The following is a 24,495-nucleotide window of genomic DNA, read 5'->3' on the forward strand; positions in this document are numbered from 1 at the left end:
AATTGAGAAAAAATTACAATAATTAATTGGTCAACAATTCATTCGTAAAATCGTTACTAACAAACGCCTTTGTATAACATTTTCGAGCTACGCAACTAAGTAACATTTTTAAGATGTGTAATTAACCACTTGTTTATCAATAAATCAATATATTGAAAATATTGCATAGTAATATGCAGCGAATGGTCTTATACGGAACATATTTAATTTTTTGCGTTCTCTAATTACTTGAAACTACGAATTTCTATATACTTATTAAAATCACTATGTTTATCTTGTTAATCAAAATTACAATTAATAAAATTCATCTTCCGAACTCAAACATTTTTCTACGAATAATTGTGCGCATTTCAATGCCCTGCACCAATGCAATCACTCATATTAAACGTAAAAAAAAATCTTCAAATGTGCTGTATTCTATTCGCCTTACTCCTCATCCCGTAAGTGTCTTATTTTTTTTTATTTACATGTGCTAACTCTTTGATTAGTGCCAAACTCCTAGACGCCTTTCCCTTTTCTATATTTTAACATTTTTGTAGGAATAACATTGACGCATTATTCATATGTTAAATTTAAATAAGAAAACGTTTTTTTTACATGATGTTTATTTATGTTTCATTTAAATAAACTTACTTCTAGTTTGCTCTTATAAAACTTGTTTCTATTTTCTCTCAATTTGTTTGCACAGGATATTACTAATGCTAAGGATCTAAAGGAGAGTGCTGCGGCAGAGGTCACAACACAGGATCTTCCCGTTATATGCGAATAATCCTATTCATAATTATATTATATAAACGAAAAACAAAAAAAAAACGAAAGAAATACATTTTTAACATTTACATATTTTAATCATTTTGTACAACTTCATATCCCTAATCCAAGATTATATGCAAAATAAAGTATACACAAAATTTCTAAAAACAAAACTTCGCTAATCTGTTGATACCACTATCATTCCTATGTAGCAGGCGGTTAAAGTGATGCTACTGAACGAGTTTCATCTTCCAAATGGGAATTAAGATAATAAAAAAAGTAGCTCGATCTTACTTAGCTTGACGCCTATATATTTGTTTCAATTATTTCTGTATCTGTGAGGTATATTATTGAAATTCAGTGAAAATATTTCTTTCATAATAATATGTAAACCCTTGTGTTAAAAGTGGTTTAAATCGGGTCAATCCTTCCCTGAGTCCTCATATATACATATACTTAATACAAAGATTTTCGAACTTCTAGAATGCAGCATATATCGGCCAAAGTGGGAGTTATTTTAGTTCGGAAGTTACGGTTACCCGTACTTCTTTACTATTTTTAATACTTACATTTTTAAATTCGTGACATCTTTCGAATGGAATGTCCGAATTGAACAATTCAAAACGTTATACAAGTATAAGGGTATTGAATTGGTCTTTAATGAAAAGAAATTAATTTTGATTTATGCTAAGTTACAAATTAAGAGTTTCTACAGAGGCGTCATTTTAATTATTCTTTTTATACTCTTTCAACCAGTTGCTACAGAGTATTATAGTTTTGTTCACGTAACGGTTGTACGTATCACCTAAAACTTATGGAGATCCATATAGGGTTATATATGTATATATATATATAAATGACGACAAAGTTGTAATTCGGTTGACTGTCCGTCCGTGCAAGCTGTAAGCTGAGTAAAAATTGAGATTCCTCGATGAAACTTGGCATGTGGGTTCCTTAGAACAAAAAAAAATCCAGTTCGTAGATGGACGTAATCGGACCACTGCCGCGCCCACAAATCACCATCAACCAAAAACATATAGTGCCATAACTAAGCTCTAAATTAAGATATAAAGCTGTAATTTTGTACAGACGAATGAAGTAGTAAAGGGCACATATGGGCAAAATTTGTTGAAAAAGTGGGCATGGTCGCGCCCTCTAACAAGTTTAATGTACATATCTCCTAAACCACTAAAGGTACAACAACCAAATTCGCTGGGTTCAAATCTTATTAGAACTTCTACCGACAGTGTGAAAATGAATGAAATCGAAGGATAACCCCCCTCCTTCCACTATAAAGGTACTTTAAACTAAACCGCTATAAATCAATAACTAAATACGCCAGAGACATTAAATTTTGCCGACGGCTTTATGGGAGCCAGTGTGAAAATTAGACGACGGGCGTGACACCGCCCACTTTTTAGTAAAATCCCATTTCTCGGAACCCGACCAACCGATTTCGACAAATTTTAGTATGCGGCATTCTGCTTACATTCTTATGTCACATTGTGAAAATGGAAGAAATCGAACAACATCTACGCCTACTTTCCATATAGCACAATTTTATATTCCACTTCATTCGTTCAGTTTCCAGTACTTAAATCAAGAGGCATTTAATATAACGGGATACAACTTTGCAGAAATAATGTCCTTGGTGTGTGCCACCTTATGACCATAAATTGTTTAAATCCAATAAAAACTGTTCAAGCCCTTAGGTACCGAATATTTAGACCCCGGTACCTATAGTGGACTTTTGATCGAAAATGTCGGTCAATGTGTGATATACATATGTATGTATATAACTGAAATTAAGGGATAATCGTTCTCTTATAATGGTATGTCAAAAATTAGTTCAATCGGACCAATACTTCCTTTAGCCCCCATATACTTATATAAAGATTTTCGAACTTGAACTATGATCAATATCTCGGTGCTAGTTTCAATACCTTTCATAAAGGTATAGTATTTGGTTCCTTGACATTTCGCTAGAATGTGAATGGAATAGGACTGATTGCCATTTCATAGCGTAAAAATTAAAAGGGATATAACTACGCGATTATTTTTTACAACTTTCGTCGTGGATTAACACAATAACAATGCCCCGATGTACTCAATTTAACTTTTGGCGATGAAGCTCCATCAAAGACCAGTGTTTATCGATGGTATGGTAAATTCAATTCGTATTCGTAGAATATTCAAAGACGAATTTCGGGGAGGTCGTCCAAAATCAGTTGTTGTTTCGAAAACTATTGATGCTGTGCGCAAACTGATATTGCCAGAACGTCGTATGACCCATCGTGAGATAGAGACAACTATAGGCAGTAATGGGACTAGCATACATTCAATACTGCATAAACATTTGACTTTAAAAAAGTTTGTTCACACACTTTGTCAATCGCTCAACAAAGACTCGTGTCGATTGGTCGAGAAAAAATGTTAAAAATACGATAGTGGTGATTCGAAACACGTCTATGACATCGTAACAGGTGATGAATCGTTGATTTACGCGTATGAGCCTGGAAGTAAACAGCAGTATATTGTATAGGTGTTCCAAGACGAGCCGAACACTTCCAAGCAAATGATTGCCTATTTTTTTCGTTTGCTAGTTGTCTTTCAAGAAATTAGGAAAGCCAACCGCCGGAAACGGATCACTCTAGACCATGATATTGCTAGCTCTCACACCTTGACTAAAAAAACATTCATTTTTGAGCATGCAATATTAAATTTGATGAGACATCCTCCGTATAGTCCTGACCTGGCGCCGAATGACTTCTTTTTATACCCGTTCTTAAAAAATAACGAACGACACCTGAACAGGCGGTTGATGCGTTCAAAAGGCATGTGTTGGAAATATTTAAATCAGATAAGCAAAAGTGTTTCGACAGTTGGTTCAATCGCATGCAAAAGTCTATAGATATCAACGGAAATTATTTTGTAAAATAATCAAGCGAGCCGGTGTCAAAATTGGACGGCGGGTGTGTCACCGCCCACTTTTAGGTAAAATCATATTATATCTCGGGACCTGCTCGACCATATTCGATATATAGAACCACGCCAGTTCCCAAATAAAAATTTATAATACCTAATAAAAAGGTAAAGGTCGAACTTCCGGACTTTATACCGCAAAAATTCCTGACGCTCATAGATTTTGTAAGGGTTACATCGCGTTAAGAAGTCAAGTTGGCTTCAGAAGACTATGAAATTGTAATTTGTCTCAAAAATATCTTGTAGCGCGATATTTAATGCATGTACAAACGGATTTAAGTATTATTAATAAACTAATTCACCGCCTCAGCATTAACGTTGGGCGGCAGAAAAGCACCCCTCAACGCTTTTATTTAAGTATGTCAGTAAGTCAAAGTTTATAGGGCTTTTCTTTTATTGTAATATTTGAATCGTGATCCATATACTTAGATGATTGAGGGATCACGATGCTACACGTTCAATAATCATCATGTCGGTATTTATTTGAAATTAACCGTGTTTCTCAAACAAAGATGTTAAAATATAGTTTTGTTTCATTTTGTTTAATAAATGTCAGAAAGAAAATCTAACCTAGGTTTTTATGGTTACTAGCAAACTTTTGAAAGAATTCACCGGACATTTAATATAATAAAATTTTGATATAAATAAATAATACAATTTCAATAAAACTTTCAGTTATTTTCAGTAATTTGTTTCGAAGATTTCGAAGTTTACTCATGTTTAATGAAGTTTAAAGTTAATTGGCATCCCCTTTTACTTATTCGCAGCATAAATTGTCAAATTGTAATTATAGACATAGTCGTTCATTATAGTATAAACATGAAAACGAATATTTAAAATGTATATTATAATTAGGTTTTTATTTATTCATTGTCTTATATCGACTTTCAATCACATGCTTACAACAATGCGACTGCAACTGAACCAAACAAAAAAATCTAACTATGTTATGTATTAGAAAAAATAATGTTACCTATGTGATTGTGGTGCTTATATCTATGTTTAATATTTGTTGAAATTAATTTAAAAAATAGCAAGTTATAATTTCCTTTGTACACATCTAATTACAGTTTTACAAGTTAAATTGTTGCTTTATGTTATTCTAATTTTTTTTCTTATAAACTTATGCGTTAACTATATATGTATATATATCATATCAGTTGGCTACAGTTATATTGTATGTATAATGGAATTAATGCTACAATAAAACTTAATAATGTTAAGTATAAATACAAAATAATTATGCTCTTTAATTCATTATACATATTGATTTCATTCTACTCATTAAAGTACTAATTTAATTAATTTACATCACCCACATATTTAATTCATAAGATTTATAATATTAAATGTTTACGTAGAAAACTTGTTTTTATGCATTAAATATAAACAAGTGTACGCATATGTTTTACAAAAAAGAGTTCAAAACAAGTGAAATGTAAAGCGCTGTTGATTCCAATTTGGAAATCTTAAATGAAAGGATTGATTGGATATGCTTAAATAAGTTTATGACTACTTTACTTTTTACAGATTTATAATTAATATTTTTTTTTGTGATTTAGAAATAACTTGATTTCATATTTCTTACAACCACTTATCCAATAGTTTCGGCTTGCGGTTTTTGCGTTTGTAACATTATAGTAACTATAGGCATATGACGAGAAATTATGATCATAACACAGTACAAAAAATGTTTAGCAGTATAGTGCTTGTGATGAACTGGCAGAATTTATGATTGCGGACGCCGTTCGTAGTCACCTCTACGATAATCGGGAGGAAAATCCATACGACTGTCCCGTGGCCAATCGCCAGTAGATGCATAGCGCGGGTCACCCCGATATGGGCCATGTGGTGGTGCTGCACCCGGTGGCAAACTACCGTTGCCCATGTAATAGTTGGCAGGCATGTGATAACCAGCATATGGCAGGGGAGGAGGTGCATGAGGAGGGGGATATCTAAGTGAAATAAAATTTGAATTGACAATTATGAATTTGCTTTGCATAAGAACTTAAGATCGAAAATTGGAATTAATTTAGGATATACACCTGAACTCCTTGAATACATACAAATTTAATCTTATACTTTGTACTAACTTACCGTCTTTTATCAGGTCTTCGATCTCTATCACGGTCGCGATGATCACGGTGATAACTACCACCGCCTACGCTGCCACGGCCACTATAGTTATCGTAACGCTCTCGTTTGTAATCTGCGTTGCCGTAACTAAAAAATTTAAGTATTGCGATTATTATAAGAGTTTACACTCAAAAATTAAAATCAATATAGCTTACCGATCACGACCATGGCCCCAACGATCATTGCCATCTACATAAGGAGAAGACATATTACGTGAGTCGGATGCCCCACCAGTAGAGTTATAGTTGCCACTGCCAGCTACATTACCTGGGGTTCCTGGCACAGTAGGCGGCATTCTTGGATTACCACCGTGTATACTACGATTATTTTGCGTTGAAGGCGAGTTCATGGAACTGCGTCGATCGCCACTACCAGCAGGTGTCATACCACTGTTGCCACGATTTGTAGAACCAACGCCATCAGTGGTGTACTGTTTTTTCCGTTCATCATTGCGATCGCGATTTCTAGAAAATATATTTATTATGAAAGTAATTACCATTTCGCTTTTGATCATCTTTTTTATAATTTTTGGAATAGTAGCAGCATAATGGCTAAGTACATTGTATATGTATATTTTATGAACACAACGAATGATTATGCTTTATCAATCGAATTTAACGAAGTGATGTAAATCAGCTACGAAAAACATTTTGCTTATAGCCCGAAGAAAAAAGTAATTTGTGAAAGAAAAAATACGAAACGTGAAAAAATTGTTTGCAAATCAGCGCTTGCAAAGCTTTTGAGTACAGATGTCGCCATATATTGTTAGAGAGCGCATTTAACAGAGAGGAATTTGATTGCATACGAGTATGCATATAATTGTATAATTTAATAGCTATGAAACTTACCTACTAGCAACGTTCATATTTTGACGTTTGTACGACATTCCCTTGCTATCGCTAGCATTTCCGCCTACATCGTTTTCATCCCGCTTTCTCTTCAACGATGGATCTATTACAGGCATGCGCTTCGATTTATCCGCATTTGGGCCAACGCCAAGTTTCTCCTTCTTATCACGTGCCTTGTCCTTCTCTTTAGCTTTATCTTTCTCTTTGTCTTTCTTCTTCTTCTTTTTCTCACTAACCGCCGTGGTGCCGTTTTCAACTTGAGCTAAAGTTTCACTGCGTGGGCGTTTTTTGGGCGATTGAGAATTCGCTTTGGCACTTTTCTCAGTTGAATTCACAGCGCTCGCACCACCAGCAGCACCATTACCTGCTCCTGCCTCCTCGGCATTCTTTGATGTATGTTTGTACAACTTGAATAGTTTTCTCGCATCAAATTCAGTAAATTTCGACACAAAATACCATAAATTACTCCGCCATTCTTTCTTTTCGGGTTCCTTGTAAGCTTCTAAGCAAGCATCGATTTGACGGCCGATGGATAACAGACATTCGCGGGTGTGTCGCTCTTGTTCCTGACCGGAGAGACTAGTATCTGGTCGGTCGAGAGCAATTAGAGCTTTCTTCACAGGTCGCATTTTTTCTTTGCATTCGTTAAACACGTTGGGATCAAGATCACCGAGTACTTCGAGCGCACGTGGTTCATTGTTCGCTGTAAAATGCATGGGTTTGTTGTTCGCCGTTGCTTCGGATGCACTTGATTTTTTTGTGCGGCCACCAGTTTTACCTTCTTTTCCTGTAGAACTGCGTTTGGATTTCTTTTTTATAGTTGCAGCTGCAGCAATATCTGTAGACTCTGCAAGAGTTGTAGTTGCGTCATGGTCAACGCTTTCAGTTTTGGAAGTACTATCACGTGAGCGTGGTTTACGTTCTGCTCCTTCGTGTGCTGACTGCGATGCATCGTCTCCAAGGTGGGACTCGGATATGTGTCTTGGCTTACGTTCGGGTGTGAGGGAGACATTTGCATTAGTGCCGGCAGTACCGCTGACTTTAGCTTCTCGTGGCTTACGCGGTTTACGTTGTTTGCGTTGTACCCCCCTTTTTAGTTCAACATTCTTTTTAATAATTTTTAACAAGTATTCCGCTCTCGATTGCAAATGCTTCGCTTGTGGCTTACGAGAATCATTGAATAGAATTTTTTCAGTCAGTTTTAAACTTGGATCCATTTTCATCTGCTCCCATGAGCCTATACCATACTGATAAATGCCGCATAATAACTTAGAATCTTCTTCGACGCCCCAGTCCGTGTCGAAATTCGCAGGTCTAGTTTTAATGTTCAGTTGCCAACTGTAGCGTTCACTCGTCGCACTTGGTACGATATCATTGAGCGGCTTCAGTTCTTCTTCGCATGATAATAACGTTTTGGCGTTAAACGAGACACCACCCAGCTTAACGGAATATGTGGCACGGGTGCGTCTTTGTTTTGCAGCGACAGTGTCATCTGTTGGATTTTTGGGCAATACTGGAGGGTCCTCCTTGTGTTCTTCAAGAAATTGCACGCATCGATCATGTAGCATCTCGCCGATCCTTTTTAATTCTGCCAACGGTTTCTCTTGCAGCTCAGCATCACATGCGATCGCTTCTAGACGTTCAAGTGGGGCGGGGAATTTCTTATATGACTTGATAAAACGCCTGATTTCAGCATCGGTAAATCCAGGTATTTTCTCTTTATTCGTAGGCCGACCACGTTTCTTTGGACGACCGTCTTCCCCACTAACATCCGAACCAAGTTCATAATCTGAGTCCGCACCTGACTCATCCGGTTGACCCTTCTTTCCACCGCGTTTAGATGACATATTGGAATCCTTAAAACATAATACATTTTCGTTACATGAATATACATATATAGACAATACAAAACTAATATGTATGTACATATATGCATACATCATTCAAAAAATTGTAAACCATCCCTATTTGATTTATAACTGTTTTTTTTTTGTTATATATTATATATGTATATTATTTACCACTCAACTAACTTTTTTTTAATATACACTGTGACAAAAAAGTACCCGAAAATTGTATAAAGCGCAAAATATTTAATTATTCCTAAATATTTATTTTGTCGCCTTCAAAGTAAATCCACCTGATGTAATACACTTACGCCAACGATTTTTCCAGTCCTCGAAACATTTTTCATAAGCACTTTTTGGGATGGCCTGCAGCTTCTTCAGCGAATTTTGTTTTATCTCTTCGATCGAGTGGGATCGGAATTCGCACAATCAAGCAAGTCCAAAGAGACCTTTTGACAGTACTCAATTTGAAAATTCAACTTTATCGGGACGAGTCCAGCAAGAATTCGTTTCATACCTAAAGTATCTATTAAAATCATTCGAATTGACTCGCGAGAGATGTCGACCTCTCTTGCCATCACTCTAACACTTGCCTGACGATTTTCAAACACCATATTTCACTTTTTTAATATTTTCTACAGTTTGAAAAGGTGGAAAGTCGTCCAGAACGAGGTATGTTTTCAACGATCTCTCGACTGTCTTTGAATGCTTTGTACCAATTCCAAAACTCCTTCGAGAGTGGAAACCGTTTTGAAAAACACTATACTGGGAAAAATGTGTTTAAAGATTGGAGTCGCTATGTTACCTTTCTTCAAGATACGCTGTAGCGACCGTAATTTGAATTTCAAAATTTGAGAGAATGTTTATTTCAGTGTATACTATCCGATAATGCAACAAAAAAATCGATTACTCCAAAATTTCACACTCAGAAGAGGCCTTAAGCAGCTGACATTATATATCGCGCTCATATTTGGTGTAGTAATTAAGGACAACCAACTTAGCAAACTATATATTTTTGAAATATCCTTTCATTTCGGGGAATTTAATTACAATTTCGGGTGGTTTTTGCCACAATGTATACGAGTTATTATTATAAAAAAAAACGATACCCACCTGGTTTGCTGCAGCAGTCTTTCTTCGTGGAGGTAAATACAGATCTTCCATTTCTTTAACGCGTTCTTGATCTTCGACTTTCTTCCTGAAATCCTCCGGTATTATATCATCCCAATCTTTGGTATCTTCCTCCTCGCCACCCATATTATCGTCGTCTTTAGTCGCTTCACTGGGTTCCTCCTCAAATGTAGCGATACTAGCAACTTTAAACGCAGATAACAAATCATCGCCCGGCATTTCAGGGTCTTCATTTCGCGTTTCGGCACGCCGTAAGATTTCATCAATATCGCAAACTAGCTCATCGTCATTCTCCTGTTCATCTTTAAATAACTCTTCGGCACCAAATTTTAAAATTGCTGACAAATCATCTTTATTAAATGGTGTAGCATTGGATGAGCTCGCACCACTTTTGTCCAAAACAGTACGACCTGTAGTGTCCATACGCTGTATAACAAGATGATCAAGTACCATTTTCTGTTTCGCTCGTTCCACGATTTGCTCCTCAACTGAACGCGCTGTCACCAAACGATATATATTCACTTGATTTTTTTGACCAATTCGATGTGCACGCGCTTGTGCTTGTAAATCATTTTGTGGATTCCAATCGGAATCAAAGATGATAACTGTATCGGCCGTTGCTAAATTGATACCCAAGCCACCAGCGCGCGTGGACAACAGGAAACAAAAGTCCTGACTACCTTCGGCATTAAAGTGGTCTAAAGCTTGACGTCGCATTTCACCTTTTATGCTGCCATCAAGGCGTTGAAAAGGAAAATGTCGTTTTTGCAGATAATCAGCTAGCACGTCCAGCATGCGCACCATCTGCGAAAAGATTAACACTCGATGGCCGGTCTCTTTCAGGCGGCACAATAACTTATCAAGAAGTACCAATTTTCCGGAACCTTTTAGCAAGGTTTGTAGTGCTTCCTCCTGTTGTAGACCTATCAATTCGAATTCTGATGGCCGAATGAGCGAAGCGTGATTGCAACACTTCTTTAATTCGATTACAATATTCAAGAACGTAGAGGTGGAGCCCTTTTTGCCTTTGCGTAAAGCGTCAAAGTTTTTCGTCAAAATCCATTTGTAGTATTGCTTTTGCATTAATGTCATTTCGACTCTTAATATTTGTTCTACCTTCGCTGGCAATGATTTTTCGACGTCTTTCTTCACTCGCCGTAATATGTACGGTTCAAGTTGTTGATGCAGTTTTGTATAACCCTTATCGGCAGCATTTCCATGCTGCAATTCGAACTCTTCCCAAGTAACAAATCGATCGGGCATAATGAAGTGAAGCAAGGCCCATAGTTCTTTTAGTGAATTTTGTAGGGGTGTACCAGTGATTAACAAACGATGATTCGTTTCGAACTCCTTGAGAGATTTATACAACAAAGAATCATCATTTTTCAAGCGGTGAGCTTCGTCAACTAGTAAAGCGGCCCATTGCAAGGTACCTAGGAATAATTTATCCTATTGACAAGTGAAGAAAATAAAGCAAAAACTTTGTTATGAGGCTATTAGTTATAATACTAAAATGTTCACAATAAATATTGCAAATAAAAAGGTTTCAAAAGGAAAATTAAAATTATTATTTTTTGAAGTTCACATCAGTGCTTTGTAATGCCAGAATTGTAGACGCGAGAGCAATCGCTTGTTTTATTTATTTTATATATATATATTATTTTTTATTATATTAATAATAAAACATAATGAAAATTTTAATCTTCTATTTATATTAGTCGAGATTAGGGTTAATTAAAAGCTTTAAAATCTAATTGAGTTAACATTTCAATTTTTTTTTAATTTTTTTTTATTTTGAAATTCCGAAAATCTTAAATAAAAATAATTTTTCAATGTTTAAAATACCGAACAAAGAAAATTTATTTCTGATTTTGGGAAATTTAATTATTAATCACAATCGTCGATTAAAAATTGTCTAATTAAAAAATTTTAAACCCTGCTCGAGATGTATTCATTTCCTATTCACATATTTAACTTTAACTAAATTTTTAATTTTTATTAGCTTAAAAATTGTTGCACATTACCTTCAGCACAATCTCATATGTTGTAAGAATGCAGTTGAATTTCAGTCTTTTCGAACCATCGAATTGCCATTCATATTGGCGTATCATTTCACGCGATTTTACATCACCCAAATATGTCACGACATTCATATCGGGTGCCCAGAGATCAAATTCGCGCTGCCACGCTGTCATAGTACTTAGCGGCACGACACACAAAAATGGCCCATATAAGTGATGCACTTTAAATAATGAGTAAAGAAAACAAATGGTTTGTATGGTTTTACCAAGACCCATTTCGTCGGCAAGTATAACGGAATTCTCTTTGCACCACGAATGTAGTAACCAATTGAGACCATCCATTTGATAATCCCGCAAGGTTAAGCCTTCGCTTAGAAAGTCGGGTTGATCGCGTATTTTGTAGAATTTTGGTCGATACTTCAGCACCTTACAGTGGCGTGATGGTGTGCATTTGGATATTTCTCGCTCCTCATATTGTTCTACACATCGTTGCCATTTGCGTTGAACTAATGAACCATCTTCCCAAGTTGCCTCAGCATATGGTAACGATTGCCATTTACATAGGTATTCAGACATGCCATCTGGCTTTTCGTTACGCGCTATGATACGATCTACATTATTGTAAGATTTGAGCAAATCGTTTTGTAATTCTAATTGGCATTCAAAGTAATCAATATCTTCGGGGCCAGCATACCGACGCCAATAATCAATATCTTGTTCCTTTTTCACAAAATTATCAAGTTTCTTCATGCCTTTAACTTTTTGTTCGCGTAGCGTAGTTTCTGACTCCCAAGTGTTGTGTATGTATGACCAACCCTTCCATTTGATCAAATACTGCGTTTCAGTATTTGCTAAATCGTTCTCATCGACACCGTCATTAGGATCGACGCCATGCTCCTCTATGGCATAAATTGTGGTTGGGTTTCCTGTACAACCTTTTCGACCTTGACGCTTCGCTAAGATACGCTCTATTGTTTCACATTTCTCCTCTTCTTCTGCAACCGCCGCTTGACTCTCATCATATTCGACTTCTAAGAGATCTTCCGAGTCTGTTTTATCATCTTCTGAAGCTTCTTTGTAGCTAACCGCGGCTGCAGCTCGTCGCGTTCCAAACCTAATAAAATATCGAAAGTACAAAATTTCTGGCATAATTTTTTTATGACGAGATTTGTTGAGGGTATCGTAATTTAAACGCATAGGTAATCTTACCTTTTGCTATCTTCCTCACCATCATCACTTTCATCGCTGGAATAGGAAGATTTTTTCCCACGACGCTGTGATACCTTGGTACTGCCCGCCTTTGTGTTCACTTTTCGTCGGCGTGGCGCTGACATATCGCTGTCCGCATTGCTTTCATCACTCTCGTCTGAGTCCCAACTAAACACAAACAAAATTTGGTCTTAAATTATAGACTTTTGTCTCCCTTAATAAGACTGTGTTTAATTACTTTTGTTTTTTCCGTTTTTTTATCGTTTTCTTAGCGGTCTTCTCTGCTGTTGTTACAATTGGTGGTTTTCTAGCAGTGCGCGTACTTCGTTTTGGCTGGTAGTCGTCTTCATCGTCTTCGCTGCTACTGCTACTGCTGGCAGTTGGTGACTCTGCAGCTGACGAGTTAGAACTCTTTTCGACAGATTCTCCAGAGTCCGATGCTTCGCCGTCGTCATCATCATCGTCTTCTACATGTTGCATTTTTTCAACACTGCGTTTGGATAATGTTGTGGTGGCTGCTAGGGTTGACTGGGATACCATATTTGGGTTCGATGTTGCCACATTGTCGGTTCTAGTTTTGCTCTCGCTACCTTCGGCTGTGTTATTGTGGTCGACCTCATCCTCGTCTCCAAAGCTTGTGTCTCCTTCTTGCGAGTCTTCTTCGCCGTCGTTTGTTGCATTTGAGGTATTGTTGTCTGTTGTTGATGTGTTTGTAGTGGTATTAACTGTTGTTGCCGATGTGTTGTTGGTAAGATTGTGTGTGGACTTATTTTGTTTAATTTCTGCACCTTCATTTTCCTCATCTTCGTCTTCATTGCTTTCTGAATTAGAGTCGGAATTCGAAACGCTCTCCGAATCGTTGTCATCTGAGTAACCATTGGTTTTGGTATCCTCTTGAGCTGCTGCTGCCGTTGGCGGAAAGCCAGAATTATCGACATCTTTTTTTGCTTGTTGTTGGGTATGCCCATCTTGGGCATTATCATCGCTGTCATAACTTTGGTCACTGGCATGCGAAGCGCGGTCTGGCGAACTATGTCTTCTGCTTGAGTTAGAAGATGATGTTGAGCTATCTGAATCGGAATCAGATCCTGAAGAACTGCCACTGCCACTTCCAGAGGCGTTCGGATCTTCTTGGTTGTCGTCATTTTCTTCCGATCCTATGCTATTGATGGATTCATTGTGTACCTAAAATATAATACAGGAAATTTTGTTAAATAAGTGGGAAATTATTAAAAAAATAAAGCCGATTTATTATATTTTGATACTGTGAAGGTGAGCGGATTTTTAAACCCCACACAAAGTTTGTAACGTCCAGAAGAAAAGGTTAGGGCTAGAGTAATAAATTTTTGTTCATAATCGCGAATTGATCCGTTACTCTGTCTGATTCTGTCAATTCGATTCATGTATGTCTTCGAATCAGCGATAGAGAACAACTTTGAATCACTAGCTATCAGCTTATAAATTTTTGTTTGTAGGTGTTTCATATACAACTGTGTTCGAAATAATACCAGTGGCTTCTGAAAACTAACATTGTTAGTTTTACACTTAAACAATTCTTCTTATTTAATTTTTTTATGCCAGAACATGGACCCAAATATTGCCACTCTGGGTTTAAATTGTATTTTGATACAGTTATCACATTCTTGCAGTATCGTTATTTTTTATGCTCCGTATTTTCTTTTTGCTGTGATTTAAAATAGCAGTGCTAACGAAATAATCATATTGTTTCAAAGAATTTGATTGAAATGCGAAAATTTTAATTAATGTTAATTCAAACAACAGTTCATTAGTGAATACATCACTCTTTAAATTTTAAAATATTTTGGGCAGAGCCAAACATTGTTCTAAAGAAGAACGAAATCTCATGCAAAAAATGGAAACAAAATCCCGAAATAAGAGGACGAAAAGAAGCTCTTTCGTGGACACAGTAGAGGAAAGTAGTGGCTTTGACCCACATAAAATGGCTTTTCTCAATTTATACCTAAAAAAAATTAAAGATGAGTTAAACCTTAGTGTTGCTGCTTCAACAATAAGAAAAAAGTTGATAGCAGCTAAGCTCTATGGCATGAGCCCAAGAAAGGTGCCAATACTCAAACCCCGACATGTGCAGGCCAGAGTTCAATTCGCGGAAGAGCACCTGCATTGGTCAGTCGAAAAATGGCGCATTTGGTTCCCTAATGTACGGAGGCCAGTAAACGCTTCATTTGATCCTAAATATGTTTCACGGGGTGTTTCTCTTACTATGGTACAGTTCCGTTATTGTGGATTAAAAAAACATGGATGCCAAATTGTATGTTCAAATAATGGAGTCGACTATGCTACCACACGCTAAATGGAAAATGCAGTTAAGATGGGTCTATCAACAAGATAACGACCCCAAGCATACCAGCAGGTTGGCAAAACAATGGTTTGCTCTAAATGGAGTTGAAGTTATGGGTTGTATATAATGGCTCAAAAGACACAACGAATCGGTCAAGAAATGGTATCATAGTTTTAACCTGGCCCCCACAATCGCTATACTTTAATCCGACAGAAAATTTATGGCAAGGGGTTAAAGAGGCTCAAGAGGCAAAAATTAATAAAATAAAGAGGATTTTTGGTGGCTAATGAAGTAAGCAATGGCATAAAATTCCAGCTGTTATGTGCCAGAATTAAGTGAATTCTATGCCCAGACTTTGCACAGCAGTTATAAAAAAAATGTATATTGCACTAAATATTAAAATATTTATTACAGATTATCCTTTATAATTATTTAATTAAGAATTAGATTTAAAATCACCTGAAAAAATAAATTTAAATAACTTCTATTGGTTCTATTTCAAGGCCCCGCCGAGATAGGTTAAATAAGTTTTCGATTTTCATTTTATACTTAAAACATTCGTTTCTTTTGCACCAATTAAATAATAATAAAATGAGCAAAAAATAGTAAGACTTTGCTCAAAAATAAATCAAATCAAAGCAATTCTCGAAACAGTTATTAATGTCAATTTCTTGAATAGCCTTCAATGCTCAAAGCGATTCACTTTTAAGGAGTTACATGGGAATATTGTCCTAAATTTTCAAGTAGATCCGAGTAATAGTTTCGGAGATACAGCCTTGAGAACTTGTTCGCTCGAGGCTAGCTAGGCTAAGTGCGCCCTCTTAAAACGCGTTTTTTTCGAAATTGTGTTTTTGAAGTCGGTTGGCAAGATTTTACACGGGCCTTTGAGATAGAATTCTTAAAGACATGGACGTAGTATTGTTTTCGACTACAAATATTTGAAAAAAAAAAATGTCACGAAATTTTTGTTTTTTTTGTAAAAATGTCTGCCAAAAATCCAATCTTTTTTTCTTCGTCCAAGTTCTAAGTTAGATGATCCTTTAAGGGGTTACGTGCCAACGCGGGCACATCTTTTTTCCGAGGTGTCACCGGAATGGCTGTGTTTAATATATTTTTTTCCAAAAATGTCACAATTTCTAATAATAATTTTAGTAGTGTATGTTTGTAGGTCATGTCGTCCGAATGGATGAAAAGACTACAGCTCTGAAAGTATTCGACGCGGTACCCGTCGGGGGAAGCAGAGGTAGAAGTAATATTGTTGTTGTTGTTATAACGGTTATCAATACCTCTTAGATGGGTGGGGTTGGTGGGACATGCATAGAGGTGGTCAGTGTCATGCGGAGACTCAGGGGCCGAAATTGAAAATTTTAAAAATTAAAATTTTTTTTGGAATCTAAGTGTCGTTTTCTCAATGTCTGGTTAGCAGCGATTTGTTCTGTTCTTATTAAAAAAGGTTACCGAAAGAAGTCTTGGTTAAGATAACCAGAAATTAACTTAACCCGCCGTCATTGTGGCTACTAAATAGAACTTGTCCGTTGTGGCCGGGTGTATTTTACCCGTGGACATTGCTGAACACTGAATCAATGTAATGTCAATACTAGTATGCTACATTAAATAATTGGCTAATAATACATATTACTTATAATAATTAAACATTTATTTATTAAAAAATCAACAAAACAATCAAACAAAAAAAAAAATATTTATTCTGAGATCAATCAATTTTAAAATTGCTCGGCTATCAGATACCCGGCAACAATGACGCCGGGTTAAAGATTGTTGCTAGCCAGACATTGAGGATAAGGCTTAAGAATACATTTTGAACACAGATTTTTGCCATGCCATATGTGGCCTGCTCCCATAGCCGGATAAAACCATTGCTACGGTGGGTGTCCGGTTATGAAGAATTTAAAATGTATTTATTTATGTTTAATTTATGTTATTGACTTTTAAAATGAAATGCTATGGGAATAAAAGGTAACAATTACGTCAAAGCTAACTAGACCAATACTTGGTCATATATTTTTTTTATAACTGTTTTACAATAACCTGGCATAAACTTGTTCATGTGTTCACAATGTTCGCTGTTTTGTCTTCAAATATCATCAATATCGAATACACAAGTTTTTCTGGATTTGGTATGCTGGCCGACGTATGTATGTATGTACTTGGCCTCATTCATTTATTCCGAAATCACTACTAGTATTAGCTGATTCGGACGTTTTGCTCATTATTGAGTTTAAAAATCATTTCACAGACATATTGTAACTTCATATGGTACGTAGGTTACCTTTTACATTTATTAGTAGCCGGAACGGACCCGGATTTTTTATTCGACCAAGGACTGTCAGCCGCTATGTCTGAATTTGGTATCCCCGCAAAACTAATACTGTGGAAGCTGACTTTGAGCAACACCAAAAGCTCCGTCAGGTTCGGGAAGGACCACTCCGAGCCGTTCGATACCAAACGAGGTTTCAGACAAGGTGACCGTGCGATTCCTTGAATCTGCTGCTGTAGAAAATAATTCGAGCTGCAGAACTTATTCGAGCAGGTACAATCTTTTATTGATCTTGATATTGATATAATCGGCGTCAACACCCGCGCCATTAGTTCTGCTTTCTCCAGACTGGACAAGGAAGCAAAGCAAATGGGTCTGGCAGTGAACGAGGGCAAGACGAAATATCTCCTGTCATCAAACAAACAGTCGTCGCACTCGCGACTTGGCTTTCACGGCACTGGTGACATAACTTTGAAGTCGTAGATAATTTCGTTTATCTCGGAACCAGTATAAACACCATCAACAATGTCAGCCTTGAAATCCAACGCAGGATAACTCTTGCCAACTGGTACTACTTCGGACTGAGTAGGCAATTGAGAAGTAAAGTCCTCTCTCGACAAACAAAAACCAAACTCTATAAGTCACTCATTATTCCCGTCCTGTTAAATGGTGCAGAGGCTTGGATGATGACAACAAGTGATGAGTCGACGTTGCGAAAGATTTATGGTCCTTTGCGCGTTGGCCACGGCGAATATCGCATTCGATGGAATGATGAGCTATATGAGATATACGACATTGACACACTTCAGCGAATTAAAAGACAGTTGCTACGCTGGTTAAGTCCGAATGGACGAAAATACTCCAGCTCTGAAAGAATTCGACGCAGTACCCGCCGGGGGAAACAGAGGAGAGGAAGACCTTCAGTAGCGAAAAGAAGAAACAACTGGCGCGCTGTTGTTAGCTCGGATATAATCGCGTAAGCGGTACCTACGCCAGTAAAGAAGAAGAAGGCAGAACTCTGCCACTACAACAACAACAAGGACTGTAAGCTCGGCAGAATACTGCCACTAAAACAAGAACAACCTACTTTTCATTATCAGCATCATCCGTTCCAGAAATCTATAGGTTTTGTTTTGCGTTAACTCGTGTGGCACCCGTAATAAATATTTCAAGAGGCAGCGAGTCTTACGACAGTCGACTATACGTAACCAGAACAAACCTTGATAATTCTCCGGACAAGAACAATAGCGAACTACGGTCTCCCGCTACAAAAATCCTGAATGGTCCTATTTGGCGATATGGATGAATCTTGCTCCTCAATTGAAGCTTGTTTTAAAAAATAGTTGTACCCCCCTTAAAAAGGTCTGGAGCTTAATGTTTACCACGTATACTGGCTCAGATATTGCCGACTGAGCCTCACGATTTTCATCGATGATGTAAAAATTCCAACAGTAAAAATAAGTCATAAGGCTCATTCACCCCACTGACCACCCCAGTTACATTCAAATAATATTGCCGCATCAATAGCAATATTTTCTAAATATTTAACATAAAAACACGTTGATCCGATAATTAGTTTTTGAGTTATTCGAGAAATAAGAAAGAGAGCTCGGGCACTTCAAAGCGTTAGTGTGAAACTTTAAACGCGTTTTTCTCAAAACTATGTTTTTTGAATCGTTCGGATCTACTTTATAATTATGCGAAAGTTGTACCACCCTGTGCCAGAATAAATACGTACAATTTTCGTTTTTGCTTTCTACAACTCAAAAGCTAACGAATATTTTATTCGAAAATTGGCTTGAAAATCCGAAAATCGAGTTACAGAATATAAAAAATCCGAATTCTAGTATATTTTTTTTCGAATTGAGTTACAGAATAGGCCCCCTGATCGAAGGATTTTTATTTTTTCGAAAGTTTAGATTTTTTAAGACCGATTAACTGTTGATTTTTTCCCAAAAATTAAAAAAAAAAAATTCCTGTTAATTTTGAAAAAAAAAATCCTTCGATCAGGCCCGGGATTATATATTTATAAAACTAATTTTTTTTGTCCGATTGTTTTTAGATGAATCTCCAAGGACTTATGCTTGTCACCGCAAGTACCTTTTTTGGAACAGGGTCAACACAAACAACTATAACTTTGGAAATTAAATTTTTTGTTTTTGAAATTTTCGTAACTTCAAGTTAACACATCCTATAATAATGCCATATATATTACTACTTTTGTAAAATAACATGATTTAGTGGCAAAAAAAAAATACTGAAAACTCTCATTTTTTCTACCCTTAACCCCTTAAGAGAAGAGAGCCTCAGAGTGGAGTTCTGGTAGTCAAACTAAACCCATTACAAAAGAGGAATATCGATTGACATCCAGTTTCAATTACTTTAAAATTACATTCAGACTTGTAACCCAATGGTCTGACCTCGTCGGAACAGCTTTGTTCCCACAACTGGACAAGGACTTTCAACTCGATATTACATGAAAAATGTTACTTCCTAACAACACCGTTGTTGTTGTTGTAACACAAGATACAATCCCTGAAATAATTTGAAAAGATCGTGTCAAGTTGACAATCCATACACGGATAAAAATCCATGTCCGTTCCAGAGACGTAGACCCAACTGTCAGTTTGGCTCTTTGTATACGGAATTTATTCAAGGGATTCATTTACTGATTATACATATAGTAGCCACTCAGTTTTCTTGGAAGGTATGTTGTTGCCGCTATTGTAACGGTTAGCTAGTTTGTAAGGAATAGGTAAATTGTCATCGAGGTCAACGGTAGGCCGAGTAAACGTGCTGTTTCGACTGAGTCGGACCATAGGGAGAGATTTCAGATGTGTGGGTTTAGTAAGGCATACAAAAAGAGGCTCGTTGCACGCTGGACATACATTTTATATGTCAGGATTGATTCCGGATAAGTAGAAGTTTAACCCGCTACAGTATCCAGAACGTAGCTGCGCAAGGGGCACCCTAGATTCTCACGGCAACTCGAGCTCGTTGTTGTTGTTGTTAACGGTTTGCTAATCCCCGTTAGGATGGTAAGGCTTGCTTGTGTTGTCGTCGAGGTCATCTAACGGTAGGCCCAAGAAACGTGGTGTTTCGACGGGGTCGGACCAAAGGGGGGAAGGTGTTAGATGGGTAGGGTTTGTAGGGCATGCAAAGAGGTGGCCAGTGTCATGCGGAGACTCGTTGCATGCAGGACATACATTAGGTATGTCGGGGTCGATTCTGGATAAGTAGGAGTTTAACCTGCTACAGTATCCAGAACGAATTTGCGCTAGGGTCACTCGCGTTTCTCGCGGCAACTGGAGCTCTTCGTCTGCAATAGGTGGTGGTTTGACTCCAAGAACGCCATTCACGGGAAGGGAGTCGGTGAAGGTATTGATGGCTCCACAGTGAATGGTGGTCAGTGCCTGTCGAAAGTTTGTTGCGTCCGAAGTCTAGTCGGCGTACTGTTCGATGTCGTCGACGTAGTCGAGGAATGACCTCTTGATGCTCCTGGGAGGCGGTTCCGCTCCAAGCAGGTGGCTGCAAGGGTGATTCCTACGGAAACAGCCTAGCAGGAACCGCCTGGAGAGGAGTTAATTATGCTCCTTTACAGGTAGCATACGCGTCTCACGGAGGTGTTCAATGGGAGACATCAAGAGACATCCCGTCGTGGTCCGGAGTGCTGTATTCTGGCAGGTCTGAAGTTTCCTCATCTGCGTACCACTGCATATAGGCGACCGTATTGGTGCTGCATAGTTGAGGACCGGCCGGCCGATTGCCTTGTAAGTTGCCAGCAACGTTTCTTTGTCTTTTCCCCATGTGCTGCCAGCTAGCGACTTGATCATTTTGTTGCGGCTCTGTACCTTGGCGCCAAGGTGCAGAACTCGAGCTCGTCGTCTGCAATGGGTGGTGACTTGACTCCAAGTACGTCATTCACTGAGAAGGAATGTGCGAAGGTTTTAATGGCACCAATGGCTATTGACATGGCCAGTGCATGTCTGAAGTTTGTTGCGTCCGAAGTCTGGTCGGCGTATTGTTTTATGTTTTAGACGTAGTTGAGGAAGGACCTCTTGATGCTTCTAGGAGTGCGGAGTGTAATGTTTTGTCATGTCTGTAGCTTCCTCGTCTGCTTTTCACTTTGTATTTTGCAAAGGACGTTTCTATGTCTTTTCTCCCTGTACCGCCGGCTAGAGACTTGAGGATTTGCGGCTCTGCACTTTAGCAATAATTGCGGTCGTGTGAGGAATGAAGGAGCACAGGCTGTCGAATGTCAAAGCCAGAATCTTAAGGTTATTGACAGTCGGAATTTTAACGCCATCGACTGCAAATTAAGGTCAAGTCGGTACTCCTTCGTCCAGTTAGTGAATATGGTTATAGTGGATTTAGTGGGGGAGAGGTTTAGGTTCCGTGCAACGAGGAAGTGAGAAAGGTCGGAGAGGTTATTAGCATACGAGGTGACAAAAATTCCTTGGAAGGTATAAATCTTTGACGTGAGTGATTTTCATCTAAAACGATTTATGTAGAACTATAGTGATGAATCGTCAAGGGTCCCTAATGAAGATAATTATTGTTCTCTAATTAGACCATCTTCTCGATTATCACACCGATTAACGTATAGTTTGTGGGCCAGATCACATTAAGAATTGAATAATCTTAACAAAATGGGATTATACTTGGGTATCGAAGAACTACCAACTATTTCCGAATTGACTGATATTTGGAATTCTGGAAATTGGAAATATCCGCCTAATAGGGAGAGTGACACGTTTAAAAAAAATTTATTAGAGAAATTTTCGAGTTATCTACATAAACTTACAATCCTTAATATACATAGATTTTTAAGGGTATTTACACTACGTATTTTTCTAAACCGAGGCTATCTCTTTCAGTTTAAATATATGTATTTCTTGTAATATTATTTTAATAACAAATGTTATAACGCTCATCACTCAATTGTAAAACCTTTATTTTAAAGAAAAAAGTTTTAACCCAACATATAAAACATAAGCTATTAATTTTTGCCATTAAATAAGTGATCGTATTACGCATTTTTTGATAGAATATTAAAGATAATTTTACTTACCTTAAAATTGATGAAAATTTGAATTAGTATTAAAGGACTTCTTGAAGTCTACCACACCATATAATATGTATTTAAGCTAATAAATTTCTTGTAAGCATAAAAGGAAGTATCTGAGTATATAGTATATGTACCTTCCTAAAGTTGTATACATTAAAAAAAAATGTCTTAGATGTGATCGAACGTATGTTTTAAAAGAAAACTACTTATTAAATTTAAACTGTTAATGATAACTTGATCACTTTTTAATACAAATATTTTTTATTATTATCAAACTCTTGAAGATCATATAAGATTACACCAAATATACAAAAAAATAACTAAAATTATCAAAAACCGATTCAATATATTAATATAATAATAAGTATTGCTACATATACACAAGCCAAAACCCGACTGTAAGATATAATATAGAGACCAGGTCCTACAATAAACAAGCCAATCCTTTCAAGAAACATAAAAATATATATTTTTTTAAAACAATTGCTCGGTTTTATAAAACCATATTATGAGTCCATATTTGCAGAAAAAGGCTCTTAACTGAATGAATGATGAATAGAAATAATTGCATATACTTTCCTTTTAACAAGAGCAAATCCTCACTAGCAATGGCCAATTAGGCAATATTACAACTGAATTCCTTCAAAAATACCATGGTATTTAAATAATACTCTACAATTTTTAAAAATATGTTTAGAAGACCAAAAAATCATTAATTTAGAAAAAATTTTAATGGGATGTACATGCAAAAGCCTTATAATATTATCATGGTCTGAAGAGGATTACTTAAAACCAATCTTTGTACTCACTAAAACTAAAATCCAGACTTTAAAAAAATTTTCACAATGCTTCGCCAGTTACGTAACACGTGGAAATTCTTTAAAACTGAAATTATACGTGAAATAAACGGTGTTTTACACCATTTTGTAGATAATTTACTTGCAGATCGTCCAGATTCTCTAAATTTAAACTAAAATAGCAAAAATGGGTCCCCAATGAAAATTCTAAATTTTGGTCCCATCGGAAACGTAGATCTTTCTAGAATACATAGAGATCAAGAAAACGGTGAAACAATATAATTTAGTTAAAAAAAAATACATTTTTATAAAAATACCCGCGTATTTAAGTCTTAATACACCTTTTGCCAAAGGAGCCCCAATTGAGACTCCAAAGAAATAATTTGAATTGTAGCCACACCCTAATCGCGGAAACACCATCTTTATTTTCAATATAAAATTTACACTTTCTTTTAACACGATTTATTAAAAATATCATAATATTTACATTTTTATGCGGTCAAATATACTATTTTCTGAACTTATTTCAATGAGGCACTCACCTGGCTCATGATATTTTTGTCTCAGCAAGCACCTTTTTCTTAAAGCAGACATTAAACATACACTATTATCTTTCAAAATAATAATTTTCTTTAAAAAATTTCACTTTAAATCTGATAATTGCAAATGGAAAATTTTTTCTCCAACGCAGCACAAAAATTCACGTCGTCCTCGTCTCCCATTCACAAGTCATTTGTCGAAAATCGCCATTTTGTCTTTTCGTAATTGCACTCAGTGTTGCCAATTATTCGAAGCAAGTGTCGAACTTCGAATTTTCAGCCCGGATCGAAGGGAGATATTCTGCAGCAACTCACGTCGATATATGGAAATGAAAACTGAGGCAAATTTTCATGTTCGTTTGAGAATGGTTCCAACTTGTTATGTTTGTGTGACATCCACAGTTGTCAAAAATGTACATCCCATCGAATTTTATAATTTTATAACTTTATTTTCACTTCCTATTATCTAAATGTTTGGTTCTTGCACTGATAAATATAATAATGTTGCGCCAGCTCCTATCGCTTGTCTTCGTACACGAGTAGCCATTTTGAATAATCTTCGAAGT

At 36.8% G+C, this 24,495-nt stretch overlaps 1 protein-coding gene across 2 annotated transcripts; it reads right to left on the bottom strand.

Moving 5' to 3' along the window:
• Window positions 1–4,567: 4,567 nt before the first annotated feature.
• On the bottom strand, window positions 4,568–24,478 carry LOC105225650 (chromodomain-helicase-DNA-binding protein 1). Of its 2 annotated transcripts, XM_049461652.1 has the most exons (10): window positions 23,933–24,478; window positions 13,166–14,112; window positions 12,928–13,095; window positions 11,722–12,832; window positions 9,680–11,146; window positions 6,720–8,575; window positions 6,139–6,335; window positions 6,027–6,060; window positions 5,833–5,958; window positions 4,568–5,690 (listed from the first exon to the last, which is right to left on the bottom strand). In XM_049461652.1, the coding sequence occupies exons 1-10, from the start codon at window positions 23,939–23,941 to the stop codon at window positions 5,465–5,467; spliced, it is 6,141 nt and encodes a 2,046-aa protein (XP_049317609.1). In that variant the 5' UTR covers window positions 23,942–24,478; the 3' UTR covers window positions 4,568–5,464. The 2 variants fall into 2 exon arrangements, with proteins under 2 accessions (XP_049317609.1, XP_011202523.2); XM_011204221.4 differs by having other exon boundaries at window positions 6,027–6,335.
• Window positions 24,479–24,495: the final 17 nt, after the last annotated feature.

This window comes from Bactrocera dorsalis, chromosome 1 (assembly GCF_023373825.1).
Source record: "Bactrocera dorsalis isolate Fly_Bdor chromosome 1, ASM2337382v1, whole genome shotgun sequence".
Taxonomy (NCBI): domain Eukaryota; kingdom Metazoa; phylum Arthropoda; class Insecta; order Diptera; family Tephritidae; genus Bactrocera; species Bactrocera dorsalis.